The sequence below is a fragment of the Tupaia chinensis genome, unplaced genomic scaffold (assembly GCF_000334495.1).
Source record: "Tupaia chinensis unplaced genomic scaffold, TupChi_1.0 Scaffold146140_1, whole genome shotgun sequence".
Taxonomy (NCBI): Eukaryota; Metazoa; Chordata; class Mammalia; order Scandentia; family Tupaiidae; genus Tupaia; species Tupaia belangeri.
This window is the reverse complement of record NW_006205995.1, coordinates 4,741,060-4,757,510: the sequence shown is the minus strand read 5'-3', so window position 1 is coordinate 4,757,510 and position 16,451 is coordinate 4,741,060. Positions and strand designations below refer to the sequence as shown.

General features: G+C 39.8%; 1 protein-coding gene across 1 annotated transcript in view; it reads right to left on the bottom strand.

Moving 5' to 3' along the window:
• LOC102495054 (fibrillin-1) overlaps positions 1-16,451 on the bottom strand; it is a gene marked incomplete at its 3' end in the record, with an annotated part of 283,471 nt that overhangs the window by 58,884 nt on the left and 208,136 nt on the right. The window contains exons 24-31 of the mRNA XM_014584254.2: positions 15,787-16,014; positions 13,373-13,498; positions 13,119-13,247; positions 12,183-12,308; positions 11,959-12,084; positions 10,305-10,427; positions 8,713-8,838; positions 6,642-6,767 (exon numbers count right to left, since the gene is read on the bottom strand). Of these exons, the coding sequence (XP_014439740.1) occupies positions 6,642-6,767; positions 8,713-8,838; positions 10,305-10,427; positions 11,959-12,084; positions 12,183-12,308; positions 13,119-13,247; positions 13,373-13,498; positions 15,787-16,014 (1,110 nt within the window). The remainder of the gene's footprint in view (positions 1-6,641; positions 6,768-8,712; positions 8,839-10,304; positions 10,428-11,958; positions 12,085-12,182; positions 12,309-13,118; positions 13,248-13,372; positions 13,499-15,786; positions 16,015-16,451) is intronic.

Sequence of the window (16,451 nt, the reverse complement as noted above, 5' to 3'; positions counted from 1 at the left end):
TTAATTTCTATAAAAGTTTTACTTTAGGTATTGCTAATTCAAGAATGTGCAGAAAATGTTCCTAAAAGCAATATGTGGACTGTCTTTTCTCTAGCTCCTCATGGTTCTAGGACGTTGGAGAACCAGGCTTTCTTGCATATTTTATGTTAAACTTGAGTCGATTTAATGGCAATTTTATCAGAATATGGAGTACTGGCTTAGGGTCACAGAGCTGAAAGAGTACATATTCTCTAAAATTCATTTCCCAAAATTCCATTCCCAAATCTAGCCAAGATATAATATAAAAGTGTTATAGAAAAGAATGTATGGTATGAAGTGAAATACATTTTGTTCCTCTAAATTAAATAATGAGTTACCCTCATAATCAACTTTGTTACTAACGACAGAAACTCATAGTACTGTGGTTTTAAATGGAAAACAATATCTAATACAAAACTTAGATCAAGAAGGTTCATTTTAACATACAAAATGTTGCAGTAATTTCCCATGATCACCTCAACAGTGGCATGAAAAAGAAACTGGGTGAGCAACTTAGGTTTACCCTTTTGTCTGCTCAAGAAGCCCAACAGAATGATTTGAAAGTGTGTGAAAACAGGCTGTTTGCCAGCTGTTCCGGCTGACCGTCTGAAACCATCCTGGGATCTTTGGATTCATCATAACTTCTAGATCAATTAATCATGACAGATTTCTTTTACACAAACAATCTGTAATATCATTAACAATCATAAAATGGAAGCATGCCTGGAAAAATGTCCTTGGAATTACAAAGTACTGTATAGGTGAATTTTAACATAACGTTGGCAGCCAGATGAACCTTTGGGTCAAGAGCGGCACAAACCAAGCAGCTTTAGGTTTGTGATGTGGAGCTTTAACAGACTGGATAATCCAGCAGGGTGCATTCCAAGGAAGTGAGGAGGAAGGCCAACACCAGGATAGTCAGGATAGTCGTGCTAAGTAGGCACAAGAATTCACGCAAGTAGGGCTTCCCACACCAGACCTAATGGACTCCACAGAACGCTCACAGAGTTTCCTAAGCAGGGCATGGACACTCCTTTCTTCCTCCGGTAATCTCTCTCCTCACAGGTAATGACGCAAACTTCCACTTCTGTGGAGTCCTGCTGTAATTTCCCTCCCTTATTTGTCATGATTCCTGACAAATCAGCTTAGGTGAAAACAATCCTTCACTTGCATAAGCCTCTAGGAGTTACAGAATCAAGGGATTTCTTAGGTGAAAATAATTCAGAATTCTACTCTTCATAGTTCTTCAGAGGAAGACACAGAGGTTGGGCCCCACAGTCAGTGAGGGGCAGAGCTAGATCTGTCTGGAACTCAGTTTCCCTGTCTGCTGATGGGGACTTACTCCCTCGGGGCACAGCTGCCCCATCAAACTCATTTCTTTCGCTTTATCGAGATTTTATTCTGTCTTGTTTTATGAAAATCTCAAAATATTGGTGAATATGTCTGACAGACTTACAGAAATTGTCATGAATCTCTTCCACGAAGCACGGTTTTCAGAGATGACCCTAGTCTGCCATCTAGTAATTTTGTAATCTTTTTCTTCTAATTTTCTAATGACCAAAGGTACCTTTATTTTCTTCTGGTTTTACCTTTCCTACTTCATCTTGCAGTTAAGAAAATTACTATTTCCTTTAAAAGGAGAGTCCCCCTATTTTTTTAACCATGAATAATATGCTAATATAAATTTATAATTCAAGGATATATTCTCAGTTTTACCAAAATGCTTTCAAGGTGGAAAGAAATTATACTTGTAAGAAGCTGAGTACCATGGGTTTAGGAGTATTAGCAGAGGGTAGCCAGTATCCAATTTTCCATTTTTTTAATACTTGTGTAAAAATTATCTCAATGTCTTAAAGTCTTGATATGTAACAAGTGAATCAGAAAGACTTAAAGTGTTCATTAATCATTTCCATGGCACTTGGACCTAGGACTGTACTTTATTATAAAAACAAACAAGCAAAAAAAACCAGGAGGGGAAACTGAGCCATAAGAAAACAAGCAAGCAGAATGCTGTATTGAAACACTCTTCAATAATGTTAAGGAAACAGCACACACTTGCCAAGAACATCTCTTTCTGTACAAATGTTCTCCTTCCCCCACAAGTTTGCTCCAGACAGAAAATTCCTTTTTAAGATTAAGAATAAGCATATGCCAAGAAAAGCAAAGAAATTCAAATTGAAGGCTGACAGTGCAACCTCCTTAACCCCACATAGCCTCTGTCACAGAGACGCAGGTCCTATGTCTAAAGCTCTCTCGCAGGCACGGGCGTGATCTGAGCAGACTCTTTGCAGAGGTTCCGGGCCTTCCCTGCCCAAGTCTGCTCTCTGACGACTACAGGCTGCGCTCTGAGCTGCACCGGCCTCCTCTTACAGGCACACAAGACAGGCTGGATCACCCACACAAACACCTGCCCTCCTTGCCAGCTGGGCTTCCATCATGTGGACCTTATGCAGCAGGGCTGGCACGCCATGGACTCTCCTGATTAGGCATTGAGGAAGAGGGTGTTCCAGTGAATGGAGAGGCTGAACGTGAACACTACTTGGATTTCTTAATTTGGATGCAAATTTGAGCCAAGATTATTAACTGAACACCCATGGTGTTTTCACAGGCTGACCGCCAGTGTTGGAGAATTAAGAGTGATAAGAAACTGGAAGGAAATGAACGTGAATTCTTACTGACTGCTGGTGGTTGAAGTCAATGATTCACTCCCATGGATTTGGACCTACCAGAAAGAAGCATTTCTCATGTGAAAGGAACCAGACAGTTTGAGAAATGGAATTACCCAGAAACCCTGCTACTTTAACCGAAAACAATTCTTTTTTTATTCCATTTAATGGAGTCCAGCTAACACCGTAGAAAGACTTGAGTTTCATGGCCGGCTGACTGACTGAGCACGTGATGGGAAATAGGTTCTTACAGATCAGCTTGTGGAAGCAAGACCTGCCAAGGATGACCGAGCAGAAACCTATTTCCTCTTCTTCCAATTTGCTGTCTAATTGCGATTATGTAGAGTGAGCAGCAAAAGTCTTATGTTGGGTCACAGAACAACTGTCATCGAGCCCACTTGAGCCAAGGGTAGAACTGTCTAGTTTCAAGCAAAGGTACATTCTCTCCCCATTAAATTGAATGTTGCCCTTAGCAATGACCACAATGTGGACAAAAGCTCAAGGAGAAAAAAGGAAACCCTCAGCATCTGTGTGGGCTGGGAATGTAAGTCAGTGGGTGGATTCTGAAGACTGCTAAAGTGATTGGGGGAAAAAACATGTTTATTTGTTAAAATGGAAACAATCAGTAATGACAAGGGAGCCGAAATATTTAGACAAAGATGTAATGGAGCCCAGAGGTCTTTTCATTTTCTTCCCCAAAGTTCTCATGAAACAAAGCTCCTCCTTATGAAATAGCATACATATTTGTATAATTTCTTTATAGAGCACTCATAAAAAAAATCCTACCTATTGAAATAAGTAAGTAGATACATTTCCTTTGTCAGTGATCAAAACACAGTTCCAGTTCTGTTCCTGTTATTTGCTGTGTGGCTTGCTTATTCAATTAGGCAAGCCACAGCTCTCTATTTACATTAGTAAATATGAACATTCCTTTTAACACGGTCATCACCATGGGAACCTGATGGTATTCTAAGTTGTGAGTGACACTAATTTTAAACTAAAGGCAGGCTAAAAGAACCCTAGTTACATGGGATTAAGAAAAAAAAAAAAACATTTGGGCCCAGATTTTTAAAGACTTGTTTTTAAGTATACCAGACATTCCACCAATTTCTGTTTCTATGAGTCGCTTCCAACCAAATGTGATCTCCTTAGTTGTTAATAACAATATTACAGTGGAGCTCATTCTTTCTCTCGTCTGTCCAGTGCAGGTCACTAGAGTGCTATTTATCTGAGGAAAACATCTGAGTAATTGTCGGGCACCCTGATAATCTGTTCAAAGTCATAAACTGATGGGAGGAACTACAAACAAAATCCAGGGTTTTATTCCTTTAGCTGAGAATATCACAAGCCCTGTTCCCATATCAAAAGGGCCACAGAGCTTAAGTTTTCCCTCAGTGCTAGCTGGATTTTATCCAATTGAAAAACAATTTCTGGCTGCAATTTAAAAGAATGGGGGGAGAGCTAACTCTTAGAGAAGGATAGAGTGCTCTGGGGCCAGCAGGTGGTGTGGTGATTGGGGCGCTGGACTCCCATGTGACTGACCATGGTTAGAATCCTGAACCTGGCAGCTTGCTTTCTCACATTCCCTCTCTCTCCCTCTGTCTCTCTGGCCAAATTTTTAAAAATAAATAATAATAACAAATAAAAGTAAATAAATATTTTTTAAAAAAGAGAAGGATAGGGAACCAGCAGTTAGCGTAATGGCTATGTCGCTGGACTCCCACGTAGCCGACCGCGGTTCGTGTCCCGGACCCGGTGGCTTAAAACTCACGCTGGGCGCGTGTGCGTGCGTGCCCAAGATCCCGAGAGGAGAATGGAGGAGAAGGGATTGAGGCGTGACCATCCCCCCTGGGGGGTGATTTCTCGTTTTCTGTCTCTATGTCTCTCTCTGTCTGTCTGGCGAGCGCATGCGCCCTACAGTGAAAATCTCTCCAAAAAAAAAAATTAAAAAAAAAAAAAAAAAAAGAGAAGGATAGGGTGGTTCTTTGATTCCCCATCTATGTGTCTCTTCTTATGGTTTCTTAAAAGGCTGCTACTCTTAATGTAAAACTGATGTCATCTCATCTAATATGCAGTACACAGTTCTTGTCACCACAGTCTTGTCTTCACAATTTTCTATTTGATTATGAAAAACAAGCCCTGCAACATACAGAGTAAAGTTTTCTTTCTGAACATGTATTTCCAACATGTATCAGGAAACAGTAATCTAGAATTTTGCTAGACTAGAAATGTCTTTCATCAAAATGGCCTCTGTACATTGTCTGTATATCTCATTTAACCCAACAACAATAGCTTCTATTTATTGATCAGCACTGTGGTAGGGGTATTCTATACATTATAGCTTATTTTCTGAAAATCATATTCATGTGGCATAAAATATAAGCTCTTTTCATGGCGAAAGGCCTAAAATAATCAACTGTTTGCTGCGCATGCCCTAGTTAGCTGAAATCTGGAGCACAGAATTGAAGACAGCCTTTTCTTACAAGAAATGAAGACTATTCCTTCAGATGAACGTCTTCCTTCTGAAGCATCACTGCTCTCTGGGTTGAACTTTCAGTGAGCTCAGCTAAGCCAAACAACGATATTATCCTCTCTTAAGTATGACACAACATGGAACCTTCTGTCCTTTACCACCAGACCACAATTCTTTACTAGGACTTGTATTTATACTGGCAGCTAAAAATAACGCTTGAACCACAGATATAAAGATCTAAACATGCTTGGTACCTGAGCGATCCCATGAGGACTTGAAAGTTTTAAACACTGGGCCATTTATTAAAATGGACCCCTAGACAGGCTTCAAATAAAGAGCAACAGAGTGGGCATGAAAATACCTCCGCTGCATACTTCTTTCCACAATTTGACTAGAACCTGTGATTTTTTTGAACCAATAGTATTATTACCACTGTCCTATCTATCAGCACATTTAACTGAGCATTATTGGCCAATTTGAAACGAGCACAAATAGATTTGTTTTCCTGAAATAAGTTGATATAGTGAAAGGAAGATATGTACATTTGCCGCACTGAAAATCTGCAAATGTTTTAATGTTTAAGTCACAAGGGCATGTCAAACTAGCTTTTAGAATTGAAGTCTGTTATGTTTATACAGTTACCTAATTTAAGCTCACCACAGTCTCCAGTATGGTTTAAATTATGTTACATGCCATCGTCTATTACATTAATATAAGTACCTACAGCCAAACTTTATATTATTCTATGTACTTAATATCATCATCTCATATTTGAAAATACCAACTCAGCACTTATAAAATGACGTCATTGCCACAGAGAGACTTCTTCCATTTGGCATTTAATAGGACAGTCTTCTGTAAATATCATCAAAATATTTTCTCATATGCTATTGGTATTTGATAAGCAAAACTGCAAACGGTTCTCTTATTAATTTGTAAACCTTGCAAAGTCTATAACCAAAGACTTATTTGAGCTAACACAACTGAATATACCACAAATGCTCTAACTTAAGAAACTAGAAGACTGGCAAGAATTGACGAGATATTGAATTATAGGATGTTTTATTTCAGAAGCAATTTCAGTTATAAAACTGTAAATAGAGTATTGCCAAATGCAGTTATTGAGAAAGGCCTGCTTTAACTAAAGGGATATGTATGTTTGCTGAGTATGCATGTTCACTATTTTGACATGAAAATGTGATTTTAATGTCATAAAAATGTGTTACCTACGGTGCTCATTCATTTATATGTTTCTTCTCTACCCTCCAAAGGCATCAAAAAACTCCAGCTTGGATCTGATATAAAGAATTTCTAAGAAGTGAAAGTTAAATGAATGAAAAATATACAAAAGGCTTTTTAATACAGTTAAAATGTTGGAAAACTTATATTAATCTATAATTATAGCAGTCTCTTAACCACTTAATACTTTATTGCCCAAATTAAAAAACAAAACAAAACAAACAAACAAACCAACAAAAACTTACCTGTGCAGCCAGTTTTTCCTTTTTTGCCTGAATAGCCCATATCACAGTGGCAGATAAATGAGCCTTTAGTGTTTTCACAAGTTCCACTTAGGCAGATATTTGGATTCAGGTCACATTCATTGACATCTGTAACACATAGATGTTATTAATACATGTAGCTATTTGCTATCATTGAATACGTTTTCTATGAGATGAAGTAATTATGACAAGCAAGTTAGAAAAGGTATAATGCTTTCACTGAGGGGGAAAAAATGTTCTATTTAAGGAACCTAATTTGCATTTGCTCTCTGGCTAATCATACAGACTGGCTCTTCTCTGGCCCACAAACAGGGGTCAGGGAATCAATCTGATTGGCTCCAGGTTGAATGTAGAGCTTGTTTATGTGACAATCTGGGGGAAAAAAATTTGAACAGTATAGCCTATGGCAAGATAAAAATGTTAATACATGATACTAACAATTTAGCTTCCATATTTTAAAAGAAAGAATAAATGAACTGGTGGTCTCAGCACAAGCAGTTACAAACTCCCCTTCTTTCCCAAATAAAAATAATTTTTTTTTCCCATGACATTCACAATAATTTCTAGGACTTCTTAGATTTTCGGTCAAGGTTTTTCAGAAGATATACATGTGATAAAAACTTAAATCCAGTTAGTTCTACACTCTCGCTTTTGATCAAGAAGGAATAACAGGATAGAAATTACGTTCCCAACTGAAACAATTAAAATAATGGACAATAGATACCAAAAAAAGTTGTTTCCTATAATGGATATTAGGTAACAAAAGACAGAAAGCCTTGAGAGAAGGAAAACAAACTAGATTCTATAATGATCTCACATAACTGTGGAGAGGGAGTTTTAAGTCCCTGGCCTAAGTAGGAGTATGTCAGAAGGACCCAGGCAGTGTCTCTGAGTTGAGGAGAAGAATCTGAAAGTCCTGGAAGGCCAAGGCAGCTAGAGTAGCAAGAGCAGAATAAAGGACAGGATGTCCCTCAAATATTCACATGAGTAGTAATCAGCACATTCATGTGAAAAAACAAACTCCTCGAGGCTGGGGAAAGCACGTTCCAAAAGAGTTAGAGGGAACAATCCTAGAAATTCACAAAAGCCTGGAATTGTGCCTGTTCCCACCAGCCAGAATGAAAACCTCATAATTCACAGGGAATTAGGTAGAGTATCTAAAAGGGTCTTGCCTCAGTAATGGAGCAAAATTAGCCCCACACTAACTGCTGCTTTAAAAGCAAGACTTCGAAAGGATTAATCTGTTTGGAAGTAATGTAACTGTATTTCCAGAAGGAAGACTATTTCTGAGACTACAAAAATATCCAACACCTAGCAAGGCAAAATTTACAATATCTGGCATCTAATTAAAAATCGCCAGGCATTCAATGAAGCAGAAAATATGACCCATCATGAGGAAGAAAGCTAATTTATTGAAATGACCCAGAACTGTCACAGAAGATAGAATTAGTAGACATTAAAAGTTGTTATAACCGCATTCCATGTGTCCAAAAAGCTAGAGAAAGGACTAGAAATATTAAGTAGACAGAAGAAATGAAAAAGAGACCCAAATCAAACTTTTAGAGATGAAAACGACAATGTCTGAGATGAAGAATGCATTGAATAGAATTAGACCCAGATTTGATAATACAGAAGAAAAGTTTAATGAATTCAAAGGCATAACTTAGAAACTATACAAAACAAGTATGATCAATTCTAGAGTTACTGTACTTTTATCAGAGATAAATTTTGCTTGACTTTAGTCACGTATTTTAAAAGCCTTAAGTGTAGTCACAACAGAATAAGGGTTATTTAAGTAGACTGATGTAAAAGACATATAAAAGAAACATCCATCTAGAGTTTGCCAATAGTTAGCTCAACCCACATAAGCTCTCTGACAAGAGCATTACAGCACAGTCAGAAGAAAGCTGCTCTTTGGAATGCTGACTTTAAAATATGAGTACTATGCCCTAAATATTCTTATTTTTCTCATGGGATCCATCTGTCTACTACCCAATATACGTGTGGTTGTGAATACCCAAACAAGATGGAAAATCTTGCCTTCTTTGCTTACCTACACAAGTCTTCATGTCTTCAGATGCCATAAATCCATCATAACATAAACACCTGTACTCTCCAGGTATGTTTGTACACTGACCGCCATCACAGATATTAGGGTTATCTTCACACTCATCAATGTCTGCAAAGAAAAAAAGCCAACAAGCATATTTTGTTATTATTGGTTCCATTACTCAGTGAAAAACATTAACTGACCTAGTCAAAAAAACTCAGCCTACTAGCATAAGACTATTAACTCTCAAATCCAAATGAATCTTTATACAAAGTATCTCATCAGGTTATCCTGGGCTAAAAAAAAAAAGGGGGGGAGGAATCATTTTCAAGGTTCACAACATAACTGTTCAAGAACAAGGTCCATACTCGCTTAAAAATCTATTATGTAATTAGAAATTTTATCTCATATTTTCATGAAAAATGCATATGAATCTTATTTTTCTCACTGTCAAATTATAAAGGCCTAAGAGCCATCATCTTTTGTTTTACTGTTATTTTAAGATGAAAATTGTCTGACATAAGCATATGTACTTAAATGTGTGTGCACTTGCCAGAGAGATAGAGAGATAGAAAGTAAGAAATCAGCTCCCCAGAGGGGATGGCCATGCCACAATCCCTTCTCTCCAATCTCCTCTTAGAATTTTGGGTGAGCCCGCACACACATGCACACACACTCTGCATGAGTTGGGCCGGGAGTTGAACCATAGTCAGCCATGGGGGAGTCCAGTGATGTAACCACTGTGCCATCTGCTGGTCCCTGACAGATTTAATTTTTATGAACAAATCTATGTCAAGAATTTTTAAAGATATTTTTCTAGGTTAGATCATTTTAGTACTGAAACCTAAATCTTAACCTGAGCCCAAATCAAAATCTATTGGGTCGCTGGAAAAGTCATGACATATTTTTGCATAGGAAAACACATCATGACTTTTCCAGTGACCCAGTGTATCAGTCACTTTGCTTCTCATCTCTCGTTGGCTACACGGTTATTCTAGTGCAGGGTGATATAATAGGAAATAAATTAGACAAGTGGTCCTCAAACTTCAGCATCTATCTGTTGGGTCACTGGGAAAGTCATGATGCATTTTTACATAGGAAAACATAGAAAAATATGTCATAACTTTCCCAGTGACCTAATGTATCATTTGAAAGCTTATGGAAACATATATTACTAAGACCTATCCTTATAATTTCTGATTCAGTAGATCTGAAATGGGGCCCAAGAGTTTGCATTTTTAAAATATTCTCAGGTACTGTTGATACTTCTGGGCCAGGGACTATACCTGGAGAAGCACTGAATTATGCTAAAAGATCCAACTCTTTATAATTCTGACCAATGAAGGAAATAAATTTTATACTACATTTATTTGACTCCAGGTACTATGCTAAGTTCTGTACATACTCTTCCACGCAGGCAATCTGAACCTTATTTTGTAGATGAGGAATCTGAAGATAGGTATCTTGATCAAGTTCACACAGCTAAAATATGTGACAAACAAGGATCTGAAATCAAGACTATCGGACTCCAAAGCCTGGGGCCTACTTAGGGACCCGTTACTGAGAGACTTCAACACAAGCTAAAATCTACTCACCAGTGCATGATCTCTGGTCAGGCATTAGTGCAAATCCCGGTTGACAGCTACATTCATAGCTGCCTTCAGAGTTTGTGCAGAAAGTTTCACAACCACCATTTGCTATGCTGCATTCATCGATGTCTACAGGAAATGAAAAAAAAATTACCTTTTGCTATGATTTGAAGGTTTGTCCTCACTAAAACTCAGATTGAAATTTAACTGCCGTTTTAACAGTGTTACGAGGTGGGACCTGTAAGAGGTGCTTAGGTCATGAGGATTGCACCTTCACGGGTGTGATTGGTGTCTGCCTTATAAAAATGCAAGTTGGCCTCTTCTTGCCCTCTCTAAGACCTCACTTTCTGCCATGTAGTGATGAAGTCAGAAGGCCCTGGTCAGATGCCAGCACCTTGGTACTGGACTTCCCAGCCTCCACAACTGTGAACCAAGACATTTCTGTTTGCCGTAAATTACTTAGCCTCAGTGATCTGTGACAGCAGCATGAATACACTAAAACACTTTCTTCTATGTTTATGATCATGGCACATGCTTAAAGTTTCAAGGCATAGTCAGGTGAAGGGGAAAAAAGCCTCTGAGGGCAACCAGAAGTCATTAATTTCTTCAACAAAGAGTTAACTACACATCTACTATGTACTAAGGATGAGACTCTAACAGTGAATGGGACAGACACCATCCCTCTCTTCATGATGCTTACACTGCAGCTGGGAGGCAGACTGAATGGTTAATTCCACAGTTCAGGGCCTGTCACTTGCAGTGCAGGATAAGGCCTGGGTGCTGGGAAAGCAGATCCCAGTTAAAATAATGTACACGCTGGGGAAATTCTCTTGGTCAGAGATTCAGTTATAAGCATGCAAGTCAGCTGGATTGGCTGAGGTTCCAATCCTTTTCACGAACCTGAGTTGGAGTTCTGAGTCGTCCTGGGCCATGTTTCAGAAGAGTTTGGGCTGATTTATGGTTTTGGGTGGAAACCGTATGAGACTTGGCAGTTTTACATGGTATACACCCCAAACCAGGCAAAAACTGGCAGTTTCTACAAAGTTTCACTTTGACTTTGAGCACAATAAAGCCACAGGGCTTTCTGTGCCTCTCTTCGCAGCACGACTAAATCTACAGAGGGCCAACCACAAGCAAAATGCTCATCCCGCAGAAACCCATCTTTAAGGAGTGCCAGACACGGCCTCTCTGTCAATGTAAGATATGAACATTCGTGGTCTTCTTTCCAATAGTCATTCTTTGGAATCTTTAGCTGAGCCACACCATGTAAGGGCAGGGACTTCACCCTCGGCTTTTTGTCTCTTCCACAGCACTCACCATGTTTAGTTTATTCCAGGTGGTTAGTTGCTGCTTCCTGATCTGCCTCGATGTGCATGTTCATAAACAAACCACATGCTACTGTTCATCATTGTGCAAAACGACGTGGTTCAAGTCATACTTACTAGAGCTAAGATATCCTATATCTTATCCTATTTAAACAAGTAAGGGAGGTGAGACCCAAAGGTCGTAAGCCATTACAAAAAGAATTTTACAAGGGAGCAAGAACAATTAAGTAAAAAAAAAACTAATGATGAAAACAGAACCCAAAGTATACTGCTTGGGTATTTTAGGAAAAGACTAAATACAATAAAATGAAACATAAAACAAGTATGGAACTTACCAACACAAAACAGCCTATCGGGAGTCGAGTGGTAACCAGGGTTGCAGGCACACTGATACCTCCCCACGAGGTTCACACAGCGCCCATTGGGACAGAGGTTTGCACTCAGTTCGCATTCATTGATATCTGTTTAGAAAAGAAGGGCAAACATGCAAACGTAAGCTTCTGAGATATGGGTCAATCGACTGAGCATAAGTAAGCAGTCTGAATGGATTCGTCCTTACCTGTACAAGCCGAGATGTTGGGAGACAGCTGATGACCAGGTGGGCACTCACAGCGGTAACTTCCCTCTGTATTCAGGCAAATGCCCCCTCTGCATAACAGAGGATTTCTCTGGCACTCATCAATATCTACAAAGTGGAAATGACACATTTTGAAGACAGTGGTGATATCCTGATCCCCATGACCGGGCCAGAGTACCCAACCCCCAGTTGCTGGGAGTCCTGGCTGCTAACAGCTTACAGGCTCTCTATCTGGAGAATACTGTCCACCCTACTCAGAAAAGCCTGAGGTAAGGGATTATACCCCTCCCTCGTGGCTGAGGCCACATCCATGGAGAAGAATCAATTGAGCTAACATGAGAGCACAAAGTCTCCATCTTTGTCTCAAGCGAGGACAACCAACCATTCGTACTCCCGAGCTCCCTGTGGAATTGATGCAGCCGAAGGCTAAAATGCCATTAACCTGTTGGTTTATCATCTTCCCCTGCACTGAATGGCTTCTCTCACTTCCTGACAGAAGGACCCTTGAAAAGGAAAAGGGTCCTCAAGAAAAGGAAAACCCATTTTGCAAGAATCCCCATTTCAGATTTTACCTCTAGGGAACCTGACTTAAGACAACCAGCTTAGTCAGCTTCTTTTTCTAGAAATGTTCAGCAGAAACCATGTATTGGGTACTCTACTACGGCTTATGTTTGGATTGTTCTCTCTCCCCTATTCTAGGTATTGACATCATTTCTCTAGGGCCCATAACTGGTCTGTGAGGTCACCCACAAGCTTCCAGCATGAATTCCTCATTCCTTCTGCATGGCAGTCTCACTCTGCTACAGATGGATTCCTCACTCAGTGGTCATGAGACTGGTGCACTGGGGCAGCAGAAGGACCTAGAGCAAGTCTGTGGTCACTGATCAGTATAAGAGAAAAAGATATCAGGAGGCTTACCCATGCAGTTCTTCATCATCATGAATCCACTCTCATAGCCTTCATCACACTTGCATTCAAAGTCCCCTGGGGTGTTCACACACTGGCCTCGGCCACAGAGGTCTGGAGATATGCGGCACTCATCGATGTCTGCACAAACACAGCAAGTGGTGGCAGCTGAGTATCAGGAGAGCCTGCATTCTTGTGGCAATGTGGTAAAGATGAGGGGGTTGAAAGCATGCCCCTCTCCCGCCCCTCGAGGCCCATTCACTGACCTGTGCAGTTCCTTTCTTCAGAATCAAGAGCAAAGCCGCTGTCGCACCTGCACTTAAAGCTGCCGATGGTGTTTCTACACTTGCCGTGGGTGCAAAGGCTGGGTATCATCTTGCATTCATTGATATCTTCAAGGAAAACAAAATGTGGGGGGAAAAAGAAAAGGTTGGACAACCAGTTAGGAGGTCTCAGTACTCATCGTTGTAAACCCAGAATGCTGGAGGGTCCTGACTTACTGTCTTGGCAATACTCACTGCAAAGAATTTATGATGATCCAAGAGAAATGTCAATTGGTAAACCTTTCTAACCTTGAAAACGTCTACATTTTAGAAAGCATTATTAGAGAAGAAACAAGTGAGTTTATCTGGACTTTTAGGACTCAGCACATTGACGGAGTTTCTGTTGAACATTTCTAGAAAAAGAAGTTGACTAGACTGGTTGACTTAAGTCAGGTTCCCTAGAGGTAAAATCTGAAATGGGGATTCTTGCAAAGTGGATTTTTCTTTTCTGAGGGAGTGCTCTCAGAAGGATCTTGTCAGGAAGTGAGAGAAACCATTCATTGCAGGGTTAGAATAAAATGTTCTAACCCCCCAGTGACTATACTTAAAGCACAAGATCATTAGAATATATTGCTCCATAGCAATTAATGGAGCATGTAGCAAAATGAGATAGACATTTACTGCTCTTGAATATCTTTTTGGATATACCTAAAATATAAAAATTGCAATGATGCTATTTATAGTTTAGATTATTTGTAAATAATTTGCATTATTTTAAAAATTAATTATTACTATTATTTTAATTCAACCAGAGAGAGACAGACAGAGAAAGAGAGAGGGGGAGGAAAGTGAGAAAGCAAGCTACCAGGTCTGGGACTCGAACCACAGTTGGCTACGTGGGAGTCCAGTGCCTTAACTACCATGCCATTTTTTTTTCATTAAATTTTCTCAACACTATACATCATTAACTTTAATTAATATAATTTAAAGATCTTCTTGTGTGCTAGAAGACTCAGCGTATGTGCAACATGTAAACTGTAACCTGAATTTCCCCTTATAAAGTTCTCTCCATAGTAATACCTATAATTCAAGAATATAAGTTTATTTCTTCATAATGCCATGAGAGAGAGAACTGTTAGATTAAATCTCAAGAACTATTAAGTTTGTCAGCAGCAATGAATTGCTATAGCTTTTGGAAGCAAATTAGGAGTTCTTCTGAGTTTTTTTCTTAAGAAACATTTAAGAGGACCTTTCAGAAACTGTCTTTCCAGACAGGACAATTTTAACCCTCAGGGCTTCTTGGACCAAACACTAAGTAAGAAAAATAGTCTACACTTTTCTATGCAAAGATAATGAAGTGATATTTAAATGCTCATTTCCTACTTTTATGAGTTGGTTTAGTTATGACTTATAGTAACGAGGTCCAGACTTTCCAAGCCCAACATGAGAGGCAGCAGGCAAAACTGCACCAACGCAAGGCTCTAAGGAGAAACATAAGCAGGGACTTCTCTGCATTATCGAAATTCTCTGTAACCCATGTTCTCTCCATACGCTGAGGTAAACAAATTCTGTGTCACTGTAAAAAGCTAGAAGTAGACTAAATCTGTAACTTTTAATTTTTTTATATAAATTTAGAGTATGACATGATAAACTAAAGCGATATCTGAAATAGTGTATATCACTAGAGTATGTTTGCCACAGAAATGAATTTTGCTGTATTTGGACAAAGAGGACCTGCCATTCACAGGCCATTCACACTTAGGCCATTCACCCTCCATTATCTCAATTACTTGTTTGTTTGTTTGTTTTGCTATAGGTACGTGAGCTTGTTAGAGAGGCACAGAGAGAAGGAAAGTGAGAAATCACCCCCAGAGGGGATAGCCATGACACAATCCCTTCTCCTCCATTTTCCTCTTGGAATTTTGAGCACACATGGAGTCTTGACTGGTGTGTTTTCAAGCCACCAGGTCTGAACCATGCAGGTGACCACGTGGGATCCAGCCACCTTAACCTGGGTACCACCTGCCAAGGCCCCTGTCCTTCATCGTCTATAGTCAGGTGGATGGCAGTGATATGGATTCTTCAAATCAGCTGATGAAACGGTCCCATCACATGGCTTTAGCAGATGGCATTAACATGTGAGCAGATTTTCCTTTCATTGATTTCTGTTTTATGACAGTATTAAAATCCACTGCTTAATGGCTAGATGGGAAAGGCAAGGGAAATTCCGAGAAGAAGGGGAAAAATACATCTAGCACAGAGCGAGCAGTGTGCAATATATACTTCAGAAAGCTAAAATCTACTCTGCAGTAAGCAAGGGATGATCACACTGATGATAGTCACTGTCCTTCTGGGGTCATGAAAATTCATCCAGTTGGTCTAAAATAAGAAACCATCAACCACTGAAAACATGGTACCTTTGAAGAAAGGTTTTCCATTCGTTATTTCTTTTGTGGCAAATCCGGGTCCTCTGGGACAGAGCTCCTCATACTCAGGGGTATTTCTCACAGGACACTCCTCACATTCCTCGGTACCCCAAGCAGCCCCGACGGAGCAGCAGCAGGCGTCCATGCGGTGGCGACCAGCAATAGGCAGGGTGCACTCCTCGTCCTCATACCTCAGGAAGCAGGTTTCCAGGCGGATGTCTGTCAGAGGGAATGCAGGGAGGCTGAGGAGAGCTACTCTCTTTTCACTGCCTCAACTGCCAACGTTTTGTCAGGCAAAGGACAACACACAGCAAAATTTTCTATGTACTTATGGACTGGAATTAAATTTTTTCCTCAAAAGAACCCAGACTATGTGGTAAATATTCCTGCCTAACAAAGACTCTCTTCTCTTTGTCAGCCCTTATTTGCATGTCCTATTTGTGAAACCTTCTCCGTCAACTTCAGGTGATTTCTGATATTCCTACAAAAGGAGAAGTATTCAGAGACATTTCCAATGCTCTTGGGGAGATGTTCTCTCCCTGAACAGACCTACCTATCACTAATGCAGGTGCTCCATGATGTCCTGGCTTCTCCTTTCTGGCTAGCGAACTGCTCTCGTCATCACTGGGGCATGTCTGAGCTAGCTTAACCACCTA